Source organism: Chrysemys picta, chromosome 9, assembly GCF_011386835.1.
Source record: "Chrysemys picta bellii isolate R12L10 chromosome 9, ASM1138683v2, whole genome shotgun sequence".
In the NCBI taxonomy this organism is placed as follows: domain Eukaryota; kingdom Metazoa; phylum Chordata; order Testudines; family Emydidae; genus Chrysemys; species Chrysemys picta.
Window position 1 is genome coordinate 53446898 of NC_088799.1, and position 17939 is coordinate 53464836.

The window sequence follows — 17939 nt, forward strand, 5'->3', positions numbered from 1 at the left end:
GCCTTTAATCCTGATTGCCCCATTTCCCAGATAATATAAAGAAGTCTCCGCCCTTGAATGTGTTTATACAATGGTAGTATGTGCCACCTCACCTCTCCTTTCTCCTCAGACTACCTAATTTGAACTCCTTCACTGGCTCTCAATTCATTACACTCCAGTTTTAGTACCACTGCAGTCTCTGATCCTTCCCTAAAACAGTATCTTCCTCGTAGGGCCTGATGCAAAGCCTACTGAAGTTGATTGCATCCTGGGGTCCATAAGTGGGGCTCCTATGCACAAACACAACAAAAATAATACATAATAATCCAGATTAAGGTTTTAATAGACCTTTGTGTAAAACTGCCTTATTACCACCCTAACTTTACAGGAGATTTCTTTATAGATCAAAGAATACCTTGCTTTGTTGTGGAGCAGCATCACGCTGTGAACTCACAGCCGGTGTATCAGTTGTCCATCTTAAATTTCTTTATATCACCTGCTACTATCCAAATATCCATCCATCAATTTGTAGCTCTCCTTATTTCTGCCATATGAATCCCTTTGCATCTCACTGAGTTAAATTTCATTCCACAGATAATCTGGTTTCTAAAGTACACATCATTTATTGTGTTAAATATCTGCTCCATTTAATACAAGATTTTTCAATGAACCAGAAAAATATCAGTTCCAACCTATTGAGTGAACAATCTTCTGCTTAAATGAAGCAAATTTGGACAAACAGTCCACAGGATTCCAATGTGTTTAGATCCCATTTGTTCTCCCATCGCACAGACAGGGATTCATGCAAAATCTATTTTAATTTTATTTACATAATAATGTCTAGTCCAGTGGATGGGTTCGCTTTCATTCTGTATAAAAATAATATGGACTGATCTTCCCCACCACCCCCTTAATGCGTTCTCAGAGAAAAACTGTTTTGTTTTGTTTTGAAACCAATTTCCATCAGTTTAGGAAAATCTAGGACATCTTACTGCAGCATAAAAAATCTGGGATCACTTATTTCAGAGACTGATAGCCACCATCTTGAAAATTGATGGCTCTGTCTACTGTTGGGTAATCTTGGAAGTGACTCCAATGAGTAACAAGATGGAGGAAATCAAGTGTGTTCTGTTGTCGTAGTGGTTGTAACACTAAATTAGAGTGAAGAATCATACAAGGAATGGAAAAAAGATACCCTCTTCTAAAATAGAACACACTGCCCAAGCCCTCAGAAAAAGGCGTGGTCAGAGATCCATTTTACTCTATATCAGGAAGGTGTCAACAGACTTTAGCACAATTGGATCAATGCTGGTATCCAGCCTCCTGTGGGGAGGCATTATCCATCACAGCCTAGTAAAGACCATCTCTGCTTGAGTCCACTAGCCAAGCAGGGCTCAACCAGAATGTATGTTTCATGACTGGAAGAAACAGATTGTATCTCCTATAGGGAGATAGCTGATGGAATGCAGGCCAACCTGGGCTGGTAGAATTATAACTGCAGTTCAGACAAGCCCAAAGAAAATAGACACTGCACATGAAATCAGTATTTTGTCTGTGAGCAATGAAGGCATATGGTCTAGCAATCAGAGGAAAGAACTAGGTGACTAGAGGATTCTGGGATCTAATGCTGACAGAAACACTAATTTTCATGGTCACCCCTGTGCAGCCCCATGATTTGAACTGTATAAAAATGAAAAGCTCCCTATGAATAAGATATTGCTTTGTAATACCCTCCTTCCCTCAGTGTTGCAGGTGTACAGTGCATGGAGTTATCAGGATACTCTAAAGGGTACAGTTACAGACGTGGACAATCCTTTACAGGGGATAGTGACCATGCCTGGAATGCAGTTTACCTTGATGGAAGGTGGCATCTGCTGGACAGCACCTGGGGAAGTGGCTCAGTCAATGATTCATGCAGCAAGTTCACCTTTCAGTACGGTACCATTTGTTATTTTAACACTCAGACCTAGAACAACCTGGGGCATGAAGAGGGCCAGTGTGTGTGGCAAGGGGGCAATGTTTGGTCTGAGCTTTAATAAAATTTTCTGGTGTGGGGAGGGGAGAGAAGCAGCTGCTGGTAGTTCAGTCTTTTTATAATCTGTACTTTTAATTTATGACAAAGGCACCTGGGGTAACATTTTCAAAGGCACCTTAGTAATTTAGGAGCCTAAGTCTCAATGACAGTCATGGGACCTCGCTTCTAAGGGCCAAATCCTCAAAGATATTTAGGAGCTGAAATCAATGGGAGTTAAAGGTATTTAGGCACTTGAGGATCTGGGCCTAAGTCACTTATGACAACGGGACTGAGGCTACGGGGTAAAATTTTCAAGAGCACCTACAACTGGGTCTTTGAACAAATAAAACTCCAGAATTCAACAACTCACCCCAGGATTATACTTGGAACTGAAGAGAATCTTGCTCTCTATTGTCATTACATGAAGCAGACCTTTTGACTATCTTTTAAAAAGATGGGCTAACATGAGCAACCAGCCAATCCAGACAGCTGCTAATAGATTCCCCAGATATTTGCATTAAAATATTTGGGCTTTCAAAAATGTTCAAAAAACTCTACTTTTATTCTGGATTAAAATTGAAGTATATACATGTGGTTATTTCTTAGTTATTTCATATACTTAAATTAATTTTCAAAGCAAACATTATAAAACTAGGTCTTTCTGTATTATAAGCCTAATGGGAAAGCTTTAAGGTGTGCCCTGTATATTAAAATCACTCAACTGGCTAAAATTCCTAAATCCTCCATTTTTTAATTAAACAGGAAATTCCAATACAATTGCCCAGAGGCAGAAAGAGGAAGCAAATGAAAAATTGGGGGCTTTTTTTTAAAAAAAGGACAAATTTCTTTTCTAAACAACTATCAGTCTTATTTTCAGAGGTATCGAACATTTATCGGTGCTGCTGTGGGTGGGGAGAAATCAGACCACATACTTCTAAGAGCACTTCGTCATTAGTTTTAAAACTGGTGTAAGGTTCACCCCAAATGCAATTAAAAGGGACATCTTTCTCAGACCTTGTATTTTGATTGAATGGTTTGATTGAATGCGTCTGAAAACTGTAGCCTGATATCCCAGAGGGCCATATGAGGCCACATTTTCATATATAAGAGAGAGGCCTTGGAGTATGTTATAAATTTGCATGAGAGAGCATCTACAAATTAAGGCTCCAGTCCTGCAAATGCTCATGCACATGCTTAACTTTAAGCATGAAAACTTTTCCCCTGAAGTCAACGGGGCCACTCGTGTTTAAAGATAAGCATGCGCATAAGTGTTTGAATAAAGAGACACTGCCTTGTGGACTGAAAATGGGACTTGGTTGGGAGTTTTGGGTTACACAGGCAATATAGGAATGGGCCCTTGTCCTCTCCCCTGCCATTCACATGGCAGCACCCTATTAAAAGAGATAATAGCAGCTGGGCATATTGTCAACACTCCACACACTGCTTTCACTTCTAGAATACTGTTACATTTAATTTTTGAGATGCATGGTTGAAAGATTTTACAACTAATTAAATACTTTCCATTTTTTGCTAACCTCTTCCCTCTTGTTCCAGATACGAGGAGTTTTATTTCCTTACGCACCCGGCCCTATTTATTAATAATCATTTCCCAGACAACAGCAACTGGCAGCTCCTGAAGCCAGCTCTGACACTGAAAGAGTTTGAGAGCAACATGTTATACAACATTCAGTTTTACCAGCTGGGAATGCTGGCTGCACATCCAGAAACGCCCATCATCCAAACAGGTAACGTCACCCAACAGGAAACGTTACAGAGTGCTCGTGTCTCCTACAGATCTGGATGAGTTACATTTCCCACTCACTCCTGATAAATAGGTAGCATGAGAGGCTCTCTTCCCTCACTGACCCAATTTTTGTCTGTTTGGGGTAAACCATGGTTGCGCAAGGCTCAAGGGCCTACAGAAATCCCAAGTGAATATCATCTGCTTGTGGTTTCAGTCCCAAAGGTGTGAAATCAGAAGTGTTATTGCATATTAGATTGGGCTACTTAAACTAGCCTCTATATTAGCAGCTTTTCATGGAGTGGACTCACCATTGGCATTCTCCCTCATGGCTTGGTGTGGTGTAGCAGGCCCTCCTCCAGCATCCCCTCAGCCTCTGGCTTTGCAATGGTCTGCCTCTTCTTGTGACTTGACCCTCCAGCCAGGTCACAGAGGCTCACCCCTTCCACAGCAGACAGAGTCCAATAAACTGGCTCACTGTACATCTGCCTCTTTCTAGGCCTTTCCTCCAATTTCCAGCCACCAGAAATGGACTGCGAAGTTCTTCCCCTCTCTCCCTACACCTTCCTTCTCAGCTGGGCTTCCTCCCTTTATGCTCATCACCCAGCCCTCCCCCAGTCAGGCTTCATCTTCACGTGTGCCTGGCTCCCCCTCCAGGTGTTACCAATACATTAATTGCTCTGGCTCCAGTTAACTCTTTTGTTACTTCTGTTGGGTACATACCCCATCACACGGCTGTAAACATTTAACTCCACCTAGAAAATAAGGGCAAGAATTTTTAACTGGGTATCTACAGCTCAACTTCTAAATCCTTATTTACCATAGGTGTCTAAATAAGCACCCTGATTTTCAGGACTGGGCACCAGAGCTCCCTTTGGCATAAGTCATTTATTCAGGTGCTAACTATGAATTTAGGAGCCTAATTTTAGGTCCCCCTCCCACCCTTTTTTTTTTTTTTTTTTTTTTTTTTGTAAATCTTGGCCTTATTGTAAGGTTGCAAAAACAGAAATGGCTCAAGCTGTTAAGGGGCTTCAAACAAGAGGCCAAGCACTTAACAAGATTCAAAAAGGGATTGGATTGTTATATGAATGATAAAAATATCCAGTTACCGATAATGAATATTAACCCTCATGCTTCAGGCCTTAAGCCAATCTTGAGCTACTGGAGATCAGGATGAGACCTAACACAGGGAGCAGATTATCCCATCTCTTCCTACAGTAGAGCTCTCAGACCTTCCTCTGTAGCAGCTGGTGCTGGCCTCTGTTGTATATTGGACTAGATTTTGGGTCTGATCCAGCCTGGCAATTCCTGTGTCCCTAACAGTGTGGGCAGCTTGAGATGTAACACAAGAGCTCACACAGGCCTCCATCTTCTGCAGGATCCAAGACCACTGACCAGTTCCATCTCATTCAGTATAAAATAAGATAACCAAGTGTTCCGAAGCAACCACCCCCATCTTGTTCCTTGGGAGGGACACTGATTTGGCCGGTGGTTGACAAGTTAGAACCAGCCAACTGCAACCTTTTCATTTCACTGACTGGTGAGCCTTTGGGTCACTCAGTCCTCCAGGTCATTCTGTGCAGGGGTTTTATATAAACAAACTGGAGGAAACTCCTGAACAGTTTATTTTCTTTGTATTTCACAGTAAACGGAAAAGCAACAATTTCTATCGAGAGCCGTGCTCCACTATTATTTATGTTTAAGCTGCAGGAAACTGAGGAACATGGTTTAATGACATTAAAAAAGAATGGGATGAAACTGGAGATCTATCCCCAGAAGACTGGGAATCTCAAGCTACAGGTCTTTGCCAAGCCCTCCAAAGGCTCAGAGGATCACTACAATGAGGTGTTAGAATACACCCTAGAGTGCAGCTCTGTGGACAAGAACATGTGTTTCCCAAAGGACCTACTTCAGCCTGTTGGACCCAGCTGGTTCACGGAGCGGAAAGGATTCCTGAGGCCATCACATCCTGACCCCATCATTCACACCAATGACGGGCGTTGTTCCATCACCTTCACGCTGGGTAAAGATATAAGTGTCCTTCCCTCACTGCATTCGGATAACACTAGCTTGACTGAGGATATGAGAAGAAGGCACATCATGGAAATCCATCGAGGAAACCAAATTGAGTTTAAGATCCATCTCCCCCATGCAGGAAAGTTTGTTCTTAGAATATTTGCCAAGAAGAAGTCAGACCCAGGCAGTTACAATTACATCTTCAGCTACCTCATCTCCTGCCCAAACACCGAAGTGAAGTGGCCAGTTTTTCCAGTGAATTATAGAAACTGGGCAGAAAGCTACGAACTACTGGAGCCACTTGCTGGGCTGCTGCCAGCCAATCGCAATGTCCAGTTTAAGCTCAAGCTGCATAGTATAGCAAAGGCATTTGTTCAGGGTAAAGACACTTCTCCTCTGACCCTGAGTAAAGATGGTTACTGGGAAGGAACATGTAATACTTCTGGCTGCACAGAGGTGTATGTCATGGTGCAAGAGAATGCCAATCTCAAGTTCTCATACATCCTGAAATACGAAGTAGATACCCAGTAAACCCCCTCTCGTTCTTTTCGTCATCTTGCACAAACTAACAACATTTCAACATGTCTAAAACCCACATCATTTTATTGTTCCCATTAGCTCCCTCCATCAAATCTACAAATATAGAACAACATTCAGGTATCTTTGGAAGAGCCAATGCAAGATGAAAACGAGCAAAAATAAGTAATTGTTATGAAGTGAGCAGCTGTGTAGGGAATTCAAATTAATTATAGACACTGTTAGGAGATCGCTTCCCTCAAACCATTTCTCTGGAAGGTATTGACTTTTTATGTCCACAGTTCATTAACATTTCAGCAGTAACTATTGGTTTTTGAATTATCGCGCATCAGCAAAAAGGTTTACTTTCGGGGCTACTCCAAGAAGAATTTGATTAATCATGGGGTAGGGAAAAGAAAGCACCTTTAGTTTTGCAATATGATTCTGTGTATCTCTAGCATAACAACAAAATACATACCAGGGAAGAGATGTTCTACTGAAAGAAGATATACTAAGTGAAGGCTTTCTTGTACACTTCATTGTCTTACGAATTTAAATGATACTGCAAAATGACTGTTTTTACACTAGATCTTCAATTCAATACAAAAAACATGAATTTTTACCTTATTACTTGGATGTTTGAGTTGTAAACACTTTTGCTATAAGGGGGTAACTCTGTTCCATCTAGCACACTACAATTCTTTTATCTCAGCCACAAAAGGAGCTTTCTGCCATACGAAAGGTCACAGTTAAACTGGGAATAATGTTAGTTCTCAAAACAACATTTAAAAAGAACCCAACCTGTCTGTCCAAGATAGAACTGCTGAATGTGATGGGATATCTGGGGTATTGCCCTGACAGGCGTAATCAGTGGAACTTTGGGTCTGTACAGAAATACATTATTGTTAATATCCCATAGGAAACTATAATTTTGATAGATGCCCTGTTCATAGAGAAACTTCCATGCAGAAGGCATGAAAAGTAGTCTGGGTGGCTCACTTTTAATAGTTGAGGAAAATTAAAAAAACAAAAAACAAAAACCACCCACCACAAAATACACTTCATTTTCATGAAAATGTCAATGTGCATATTTTTCAGCATGTTCCAAGGGGTAGCATTTTGTTTGAACTTGATTTTTTCCCCCCAAAACAAAAAAGTTGTTATTTCTCATTCTAGTTATTGCACTCACAGAACAATCTGAGCTCCTTCTGTTGGCAAAAATACTGTCTGGCAATTCATTCTGCAGAATGCCAGCGAAAGCAGTGCTTGGGGGACCGTGTGCACTGCGCTGTGATGAAGGGACTCCATGCAGCATCTAAAAGCAAGGTAAAGCCCCCCTCAGGTAGCCCACTGTCTCTGAACTATGACAGGGCTGGGTGGATTGGCAGCTGCTCCCCCAGAAATGCTAATAGTTGTAATCCCAGCAGCAGGGAGGTGATTCTCTGGAGAGCAGAATACATAACACAGCAGGGATGCAGACAGAAGAAAAGGAAACCCTTTCTGACAAGCTCTGTGAAGACTAAGCCAAGACTACTATGACAACATTATTGTGGGCCTTGGTTGAAGCATGTCCTGCTTTATTTTGGCCTCTGGCAGAGGAATGCCTTTTCCCTTGGACCACAGCTTTCAGCTGGAGAAAGCCACGAGGTTTGACAGAGCTCTCTGATTTCATACAAGTGGATCCTTACAGTGTTTCAGCTCCACCCAGGCATACGCAGCCCATTTGGTGAACTGCTACCTCTCTGGCTGGCCTTTAGCCACTGGGAATTTCTGAAATGACTAGTTTGGCATGTTCAGTTACACCAGTTCCATCCAATCACCGTGGCATCAGAATCCAATGTGGCCAGAGCTGGGACTGCCAGTAGCATACCTTGAGTGTGATTCCAAGGGGCAGTCCTTCAGCCTGCCCTCATTCCCAGCAAGTATTCCTGCTCAGGGTCCAGCAGCGAGCCCCATGCCTCTACAGACCAGGCCAACACAGATACAGGCTGCTCCCAGAAGCCTATGCTTGCTCCCAAAGTCTGACCATAGTAAAGCCCCTGCAAATGGCTAGAGGGAGACAAGGCTCTGGCTCCTCTTACCAAAACTCTGCTTGTCACAAGAAAGTCCCTAGACCTTCACCCAGCAGGTAAAATGGCAGGGGGAAGGAAGCTGGAACTGGGGCAGGAGAAGCCCAAACTACTCATGTAACAGATGCTCAGAGAGCAATAGCAGTAAAAATAGTTTCTTTGTACAGATTTCCCATCACCTATCACGATAAGAGTCTCCAGGACTCATTTTCTCTCCTGGGCTATAGGATACTGTTATTACCCTCAATACAACCAGCCAATTTGGTTTAGTCTCTCTCTCTCTCTGTGTACACCCTCACCCCTTGGATTAAGTAGACACATGACCTAGATGCAATATCATACATGGATAAGGAACAATCTACTGTACATCTGATGCCCTGTCACATATCTGGTGAGACCAGCATTAAAAGTCTTGCCAAGATGGCAGCCTTTCCGTTTCACGTGGTGCGGACTAGAAATCAAGGCACAACTCACTACAAGTTGGTTTCCACATATTTTTTTTAATGAAACAGAGGGCAAACGTTTGGTGTTATTAAAAGGATGAGTTCAAAGACCAAAAACAAACAAACAAACAAAAACCTTCTAGCGTCATTAATTATAAAACTGCTAGGACCAAGTAATTATTCTGAGGGATGTTCAACATTCAGAAGGCATAAATGAATGCACAGAAACCCTGCAGCCCCAGATAAAAGTGCCATAAAGCCTGGACTCACTGTGCCATCTCCCTCAGGATAAACAACCCTATTCCTCCTCCTCACAAAACGACAGGTACACTTTACAGTTTTATAGCGCACATTATTGATAAGTCAACTCTCCCCACCAATTCAATTCAAATGGACTATTATCCTTCAGTCTGAAAGGGGACTGGGAGAGTTTCTGTAACCCTATGCCATGCAGAGAAGTAATTACTCTGAGCTAAGAATTCACATTGTCGGCTGTGATTTGCTAATGTCAGAGGTCTCATCCTTTTTGATATTGGAAAATTATTCTACACACATACAAGTGAAGAACTTTGATAACTGCCTCTCAGCTCCTCCATCTATCAATTATTATAGCTAATTGCTTCAATAATGGCCCAAATGTAATAGCGTATTTAGGTGCATGGGATGGTGATGGAATAGTATTTTCATGCACTGTAATAAAATGCAAGCGAATGGAATATTGGCTTCATATCTCAGAGTGTGGCTGTATAACCTGGCCTGATGCAACTGGAGTAATTGCTCCTTTCATGGCACAGTCTGTCTGTTAAGTTTCTTTCCTCTCTAGTCATCCATGCACAGGCTTTATACACATGAGAACCTTTAGTGTTGCTCATCTGCAACCATCATGTACTTCAGGATTTACCAGATTTTGCTAATCACAGAGCAAACTCCTGGCCCCTATTGGAGTCAATGGAAGTTTTGCCACTGACTAGATAATGGCCAGGATTCCACCACCCTAATGTTTATATACTTCAGCTCATGGAAGCCTTGAGATCCTTTGCTATTGTTGCCCCTTTGGCCTTAGTGGTTAGCCTATATATAGGGCCTTGCTGAGTTGTTTTCATTGACCTGCCTCTGCTCCAATTGAAGTCAGAGCCAGAGGAGAGTCAGACCATCACTATGCGTGCTGGAAAATCCTGCCACCGTAGTGTGACTTCAGGCCCTATAGGTTATATGGGAAAAGAAGTTTCCATAATAAATATCACATTGCAAAAGGGCACTAGGTCCCATTGTATGGCACAACAGTCTCTGGAATGGCTCTAGAACCATCATTTACATTTATCAAGGACAGCTGGTGGGATCCACAAATCCTCCACATTTTTAAATTCCCCAGGCAACATAGGAGAGCTTTCAAACATACACTGACACATAGTTGTTGAGAGGGGAGGGGATGAGGCAAAAGCTTCCAACAACAGAATATAACGCCTTTGTTTTAACAGGCATTACTTACCACCTTCACTGGATGGTCTGGATCGATGGAGCTGATTATCACTTATGGCAAGTCTTCATGCAGTCTGTGATTTCAGGTCTTCTCAGTGTGTGAAACTGATTAAAAGTTGTGGAAAACTAATAAGGACAGAGAGTGGCAAATGTGGGGATGGAGACGCCAATACCGCACAGTGTACATTTTAAATCAAGCTGCATTTATGAGTCAAGCTAATGCAGCAGGGTGCTGAGTAGTGCGGATCAATGCCCACCTGGACCATGCTCAGGGAACCCACAGCCTTGCCAAGGAGGGGCAGATGAGCATGGGGGAGATGGAATGGGAGGGTGGAGTCTGAAAAGCAGGGAAAGGAAGCACAACAAAGGAGCAGGAGGAAAGACAATGGCTGGGATCTAGGTGTTAGGTGTGCAACTCCCATTGACTTTCAATGGCAACTGGGAACCTAACTCCCCTAGGGATCTTTGAATCTCTAACAGGGACATAAAATCCTTTCTGATTTGTCAGCTGACAAATTATTACAATAACTTTGGCTCAGTGGCCTATTCATTGTGAGTACTCTTACTAGAGCTATGTGGCAGCATTAGCTCACCACCTTGCCACGTGACTGGGTTAGCCAATCCGGTCCACTTTATAAATGAGGCTAGTACATAAAACAAAAGAGCTGGCGAGGGTGGATTAGGAATTCATTATCAACAAAAAAAGCATCAGGCTTGGTCTCCAATCTGTTCCCTTAGATGTGACAGAACACACACTGAAAACAGTCAAGGACAAGTGCCTTAAGATGTACTCCTCCTGTCGGAATGAAACAACTTTTCAGAAGCTATCTGGCACACTGACCTGACTCCTAAAGCCACTCTTATAATTCCCACCAGCTGCTCAGTGCTCTGTAATACAGCTGTTGTACAAATATAGTGGCTCTCATTCATGTGTGTTTATCCCTTAACTTGACTTCACCTTCTGTTCCAACTGCTCCTCTTTTATATCCATCACCATAGTGAGAATTCTGCCACCTTCCTTTGTTTTCTGCTTAAGTATTTTACTGCCTCAGTATCTGTGAAAGCAATATAAGAGCAAGATGGAAGCGGATGGAAATGAACAGCACAGCACGCAAGCAGCCGGGTGTAGGAGTTGCATGAAACTCCAGGAAATATTTACCAAACAGTACACTAGGAGAGGAGAGCTTCATTTGGAAAGTGTCTCCTCCCCCACTTAGGCTTGCTGTATACCTTGTTTTTTGAAAAGAGCATAACAACTCTTGGAAGCAGATGGTCAGATTAATTCCCTGGAGATGGGATACAAATGAAAACTCACTGGCTGAAAGAGATTTACTTTGTGCCTTGGGGGGTGGGGAGAGAAGAGGAGTAGAAATGAGAACAGGGAGAAGGGATTTTTCTGCTTTTGCTTTTATTTATCTTTTTTACAGATATAAAAATAAATTTTAAATAAATAGTTTACACTGGAATTTGCTCTGGGAAGACATCACAATCTCCATGGCAGTGAACACACACACTCTCCTGGAACAGAGACCTCTAGCCTCCTGAGTCAGTATTTCAGATGGAGATGTACTTTCACCAGCACAATCACTCCCACCACGCAAAGTGTTTTGCTCCAGAGACGAGCATGATTTCCTTGTTTTCCACACTGCTAATTTAGCTTGGGGAATGAGGGGACATCTCTCCTGCAAGCTCCGTGTTATATTAGGCTCATGAGTACCTTCCCCCTCAGTTTGATGTGGTTTAATTAAACCAGTCTTCAAATCCACAGATCTTGAAGAGCTGTTACTTCTGGCGTGTGAACTGTTTCACTGTCCTTTCACTCTCCCTTTTCAGTTCCTCAATGTGAGCATCTAAGCGTTCCAGGATATGCTGAGATCTCACTTCTTCCTCCTCCAAAAACCTTGCTGCTATTGAGCCAATTGGAGCTGTAGGCAGGGGGCACTAAAGGAAAACAGAGATGTTAACAGGGCTCATGGGCACACAAACTGCAGCAGGAGGCTTCAACAGATGCAATATTCTGGCATTTGACTGTGAGGGGAAAAAACAGAGCATTTAATTCAAGTGAAACTGTACTGAACCACAAGCAGTTTCAACATGTTCAGGGAACCTAGAATCTAAATTGTGTCATTATGGAACTTTATTGAGGTGGCAGATTAGGAACCTTAAAAGGTCAGCTGGAAAAAGTGACATTCTAAAAGTGAGGCCCTGGGTGGCTAAGTTAACAAATGACTTAGGAACAGAAGCCTCACTGGAAGAACCATAGCTGGGACATCTGCTTCTAAGTCCCTTGCCACTCAGCAAGGGGCTAGATTTTGAATGAGCAAGGGACAAGGCCCTCAGGACGCCACAAAAAGCCAGCAGTAATATGAAATCAATAATGCAGAGATTGGGCATGCTTCCAGCCTGTCACAGTAAAAGAGTGCCAGCCTGAAGGTCAGCAAAAACAGGATTCCAGTCATACTTTCAAAAGGTACAGCACTACATGAGTTGTGTTGACATTCCCTCCTCTGGGCCAAGTCAGGGTCTCATGCTTAGACAAGTCACTGATACAACAATTCAGTCCTAGTTGCTAGCTGTAGGGCACACAGGGAGAGATACTGACTCTCCAGGTAGCTTCAGCCAGTCTCCAACAGCAGTGAAAAATCCTATAACACTACCGTGGTGCATGTAACTACTCTCCATAACAAGGACTTTGCATGTCCAGGGCTAAGTGGGAGCTACTATTGTGTGGAAAATGACTTCCACAGTTACCTACCCGACCACCGCACTTCTAGGGTGAATCCTGGCCCCGGGGAAGTTGGTGGTAAAATTCCTGTTGACTTCAATGGGGCGAGGATTTCATACTCAGTGTTGAACTTTCTACACAGCTTTAGGGTAACTCAAGACTATGAAAGAGGTTGTATAAAACCACTGTCTAATGGAGGGGTCGGCAACCTTTCAGAAGTGGTGTGCCAAGTCTTCATTTATTCACTCTAATTTAAGGTTTTGCGTGCCAGTAATACATTTTAATGTTTGTAGAAGGTCTCTTTCTATAAGTCTATAATATATAACTAAACTATTGTTGTATGTAAAGTAAATAAGAAAAAACAGATTGACAGAGCCAGACGAGTACCCAGAAGTCACCTCCTACAAGACAGGCCCAACAAAGAAAATAACAGAACACCACTAGCTGTCACCTTCAGCCCCCAACTAAAACCTCTCCAGCGCATCATCAGAGATCTACAACCTATCCTGAAAGATGATCCTTTACTCTCACAGATCTTGGGAGACAGACCTGTCCTCGCTTACAGACAACCCCCCAACCTAAAGCAAATACTCACCAGCAACCACACATCACTGAACAAAACCACTAACCCAGGAACCTATCCTTGTAACAAACCCCGATGTCAACTCTGTCCACATATCTATTCCAGTGACATCATCATAGGACCTAATCACATCAGCCATACCATCAGGGGCTCGTTCACCTGCACATCTACCAATGTGATATATGCCATCATGTGCCAGCAATGCCCCTCTGCCATGTACATTGGCCAAACCGGACAGTCTCTACGCAAAAGAATTAATGGACACAAATCTGACATCAGGAATCAAAATACTCAAAAACCAGTGGGAGAACACTTTAACCTGTCTGGTCATTCAGTGACAGACCTGCGGGTGGCTATATTACAACAGAAAAACTTCAAAAACAGACTCCAACGAGAAACTGCTGAGCTAGAATTGATATGCAAACTAGACACAATCAACTCCGGTTTAAATAAGGACTGGGAATGGTTGGGCCATTACAAACATTGAAATCTATCTCCCCTTGTAAGTATTCTCACACTTGTTATCTAACTGTCTGTCTGTGCTGGGCTAGCTTGATTATCACTTCAAAAGTTTTTTTCTCTTAATTAATTGGCCTCTCAGAGGTGGTAAGACAACTCCCACCTGTTTATGCTCTCTGTATGTGTGTATATATATCTCCTCAATATATGTTCCATTCTATATGCATCCGAAGAAGTGGGCTATAGTCCACGAAAGCTTATGCTCTAATAAATTTGTTAGTCTCTAAGGTGCCACAAGTCCTCCTGTTCTTCTTTTTAAGGTTTTTAAAATGTTTAAGAAGCTTTATTTTAAATTAAATTAAAATGCAGAGCCCCCCGGACCAGTGGCCAGGACCCGAGCAGTGTGAGTGCCACTGAAAATCAGCTCGTGTGCCGCCTTTAGCACACGTGCCATAGGTTGCCTACCCCTGGTCTAATACAAGTTTAAATCATTACAATGGTTTTATCACCAGAGTTTAGCCACCTTTTCCTGTGCATGTTACTCACCCACCTGCTGCTGCCTGTCTCTCCTCACTGCGGGAATGAGTTTCTGAGCAGACTATGAAGTCCCTGCTTTCTTTTATGTACTGCCTCCTTGAACATTACGGGTTTGTGAGGCACAAGTCCCATGCAGCTGGGAGGAATGCACTGAGCTCCCATCACACTCCTCTTCAGCCAGCCCTTGTTGATAAATTGCCATCTACTCTTTCAAATAAAAACGGAAGCTGGTTCTGCCACTCACTTGCCTCCCCCAGACAGCTCACCCCATGAAAGGGGACATTTGGAAGCTAAGTTTTAAACTACATTAAAAATGAGGGGGGGAAATTCAGAGAAGGGAATGTGTGGGGAGGGGAAGGGGAGATAAAATATGAGATCAGGAAGGAGTTGTTGTCCATCAGGGAAAGCCTGCCTTCAATTTCTTGGCAAGAGAAGACAATTGGTGATTTCCACATCCAGAGAGAGCCTCTTGGATTTCACCCAAGACAGAAAACGCTGGCCTTTCACAGATACGCAGCGGCTCGTGTCATCCAGTTTACTACCACTTCTCCAATCCCCTCTTTTTTTTGTGACAAATGCTGCCTGCTGGCAAGCTCCCTTTCTCTACTAATGCTGTAGGGGAATGATATACCAGTGGCAGCCTTTTAAGAGCCATAAAATAGTGACAAAGTACAGTGTATGGGGTGGGGAGAACCAAAAAACTCCAAGTGTCCTCCAATCAGTATTAGGAAAAATATGTGAACTAATTTCCTACCTCAGAAACTTGATTTCATTCTCCCCATCCACTATATTTTCAGCATAGCAGTTTTCCCTCTCCTACAAAATATTAAATGCCTGAGCCAAGTTTCACCAAACAGATACGGATACAGAATATTTAATAACTGAAGCGGGTTGCTTATGTCAGTTGGTACACAACTCCAGTATCAAGAAGCAGTTCACTACAAGCTGAACCAACTTGGAGTTTAGAATTTGTATTTCAACAGAAAGTCTTGCCCCAAAGTGTTCTGGGAAATAATCTTATTCCAAACCGTCATTCTAGTTATTACAGTATTCATCATCCCTGTACTATTTGCTTTCCTGGCTTTGGGTTACAACGTACCTCTACGCGCACACACAGTATAGTGGTGTTTAAAAGGTGGTCTCTGAAACCTGCTTATATTTGTCATATAAGAGACTGGAGACTCCTGACTATATCCCTTCTCTCTGAACAGTGACCAACAACCCTATATTACTACTTACCAAAGGCACAAGTTCTCTCTGTTGACTGGAGACTGACTCCCTGGATGCATCATCAGTGAAATCTTGTTTTCCATCCAGCACAGGGGGCAAAGGGTCTGCTCCCAGCAGCGAGTCAGAGGACAGGGATTCCTTAGAGCTGCTCCTGCTGATGTGGGGGCTCAATCCGCCTGCTGCACCAGACACAGCGCCCATCCCAGGCAACACATGCTGGGCTTTCAGAGTCTGGATCTCCCCTTTGTAGTGCTGAATGGTCTTTTCAAGCCTGGCCTGCAGTTTCCTTCTTTCTTCCTCGTGTTTGTGCTGCAGCTCCTGGGTTCTTCTGGAGAGCAGGACAGAAAGCACAAATATAACGTCAGGACAGTTTGGCTCTGTTTTACAGATCTTATCCAAGGTCCTTTTCTTGGAAAAGTTCAGAAAGGTTAGTCTTCACTTTCCTGATAGGCTTGGCAATTCAAACTGGCTGCTATCACTTGTTTTCACAAGACCCCAGAAGTACATCCAGTCTTCAGGGAATTCACACCACCATTTATTCTATTGTTATGGTCATTTTAAGTATTACAGTCTGTGGAACATCCTATTACGACCACAGCTTCCTGTGCCACAGCTAATTCCTCCACAAAAACCAGTATACGTTTACTGAGGAGAATGCATGCATGCTTCAAATATGTGCTAATTTTGCTACACAAAAGCAGCTAAGCATAGCGGCAATGAAGAAGAGCACCAGTAAGGGCATGTCTACACAGCCTGCAGCAATGAGTTGCCCAGCCCCACTTGACAGACCTGGGTTAGCAGGCCTCACACTAGTGGTCTAAAAGTAGCTGTGTAGACAGTACTTTGTAGGTGCAGCTTGGGCTCTGAAGTCCAGCCCCGCTCCCTAGACTTCAGAGCCCGAGGTGCACAGTCAAAGCGCTGTCTAAACAGCTACTTTTAGACTGCTAGTGCAAGCCCCACTAACCGAACTCTGTCAACCCAGGCTGGGAGCCCCATTGTGAAATCCAAAATGCTATGTAGACATAGCCTAAGAGGCCAGCCAGCACTGCAGAACGAAGAGAACGGACTAAAAGCTATTGCTCCATTTAAAGCACAATGGCAAATTCCAGAATGGCCTTGTGTAAAAGTTTTGGGGTAGATATTCTGTACAAAATGTGGCATCAGAAACCTATTCGTTTGCCTTCTACTTTCCTTTGTAACAATAATAATAATAATAAAAACCTCTGTCCCCATGCCATGCTCTCACCTGCATTCTGTATCCTTGATCTCAGTCACTTTGCTTTGCATTTGCTGCACGATGCTTTCATACTTGTCCCGGCAGACCTGAGTGGAGAACTCTAACTTAGCTCTAGTCTCTGCCAGGTCCTTCTGCAGTTGCTGGTTCTCAGACTCTAATTTATTTAGCGCTGTGGTGTAGCTTTCTTGGATGTCTGTTACAGGGACATCTTTTGCCTAACAAAGGGAGAGATGTTGAAGTCAATCCAAACTTCTATTTTTCCGGATTTTGACAGAGATAATCTAGATCCAGAGCACAGATGGACCACATTCTTCCTAGAATGTATTCTAGGAGTTCCGTTTTAAGGAGTGAAATTTCCAGGCTTTTTACTAGCAATGATACCTCCAGAGGGTAAATCAATTGTTGCTCTCTTATTGAGTCTGCAACCAGACAGAATGAGCTAATCAAATAAGCAGAGATGTGAATTTCTTTCATTCATCTCAGCTGGGTGTGAACTTTGAAGCCAAATTTGAGAGTCACTTAACTGCTAAATGACTCCTCAGGTACACCCAAACAAGTGTGTTTGCACTGGGGTGGCTAGATGCACTAGGCACCTTCTATTTATCTGAATGGGCTTTACATAAGGAACAACTTCTTTCCTGCTGCAGCAAAGTGGTAAAGTAATGACATGGGACTGACAAATCTAGAATTCTGCCTCCAAGAGCCCATTATAGACAAAAGAAACTCCCTCCGCGTGCCCCTTCTCCCTTCCCCATCCCTCCCCCCCACCCCCACACACACATAGCCAATGCCGGGTCTGTGGGCATGAGCAGAAATGTATCTAGTTCTGAAATACCACTTCCAATCTTTTCTCTGAGTTTCACACATTACTTACTTACATTGTTAAAAGCGACAAAGAATCCTGTGGCACC

At 43.0% G+C, this 17939-nt stretch overlaps 2 protein-coding genes across 42 annotated transcripts in view; one reads left to right on the plus strand and one right to left on the minus strand.

Moving 5' to 3' along the window:
• KY (kyphoscoliosis peptidase) overlaps window positions 1–8756 on the plus strand; it is a 31545-nt gene extending 22789 nt beyond the window's left edge. The window contains exons 9-11 of the mRNA XM_065557110.1: window positions 1724–1912; window positions 3548–3738; window positions 5380–8756. Of these exons, the coding sequence (XP_065413182.1) occupies window positions 1724–1912; window positions 3548–3738; window positions 5380–6281 (1282 nt within the window). The 3' untranslated portion in view covers window positions 6282–8756. The remainder of the gene's footprint in view (window positions 1–1723; window positions 1913–3547; window positions 3739–5379) is intronic.
• A 2892-nt stretch (window positions 8757–11648) lies between these two features.
• CEP63 (centrosomal protein 63) overlaps window positions 11649–17939 on the minus strand; it is a 46960-nt gene continuing 40669 nt past the window's right edge. For all 41 annotated transcript variants that reach the window (XM_065557098.1, XM_065557074.1, XM_065557088.1 and 38 more), the window contains 3 exons: window positions 17038–17243; window positions 15801–16119; window positions 11649–12198 (listed from right to left, as the gene is read on the minus strand). In XM_065557098.1, coding sequence (XP_065413170.1) covers window positions 12040–12198; window positions 15801–16119; window positions 17038–17243 — 684 coding nt within the window. In that variant the 3' untranslated portion in view covers window positions 11649–12039. The remainder of the gene's footprint in view (window positions 12199–15800; window positions 16120–17037; window positions 17244–17939) is intronic.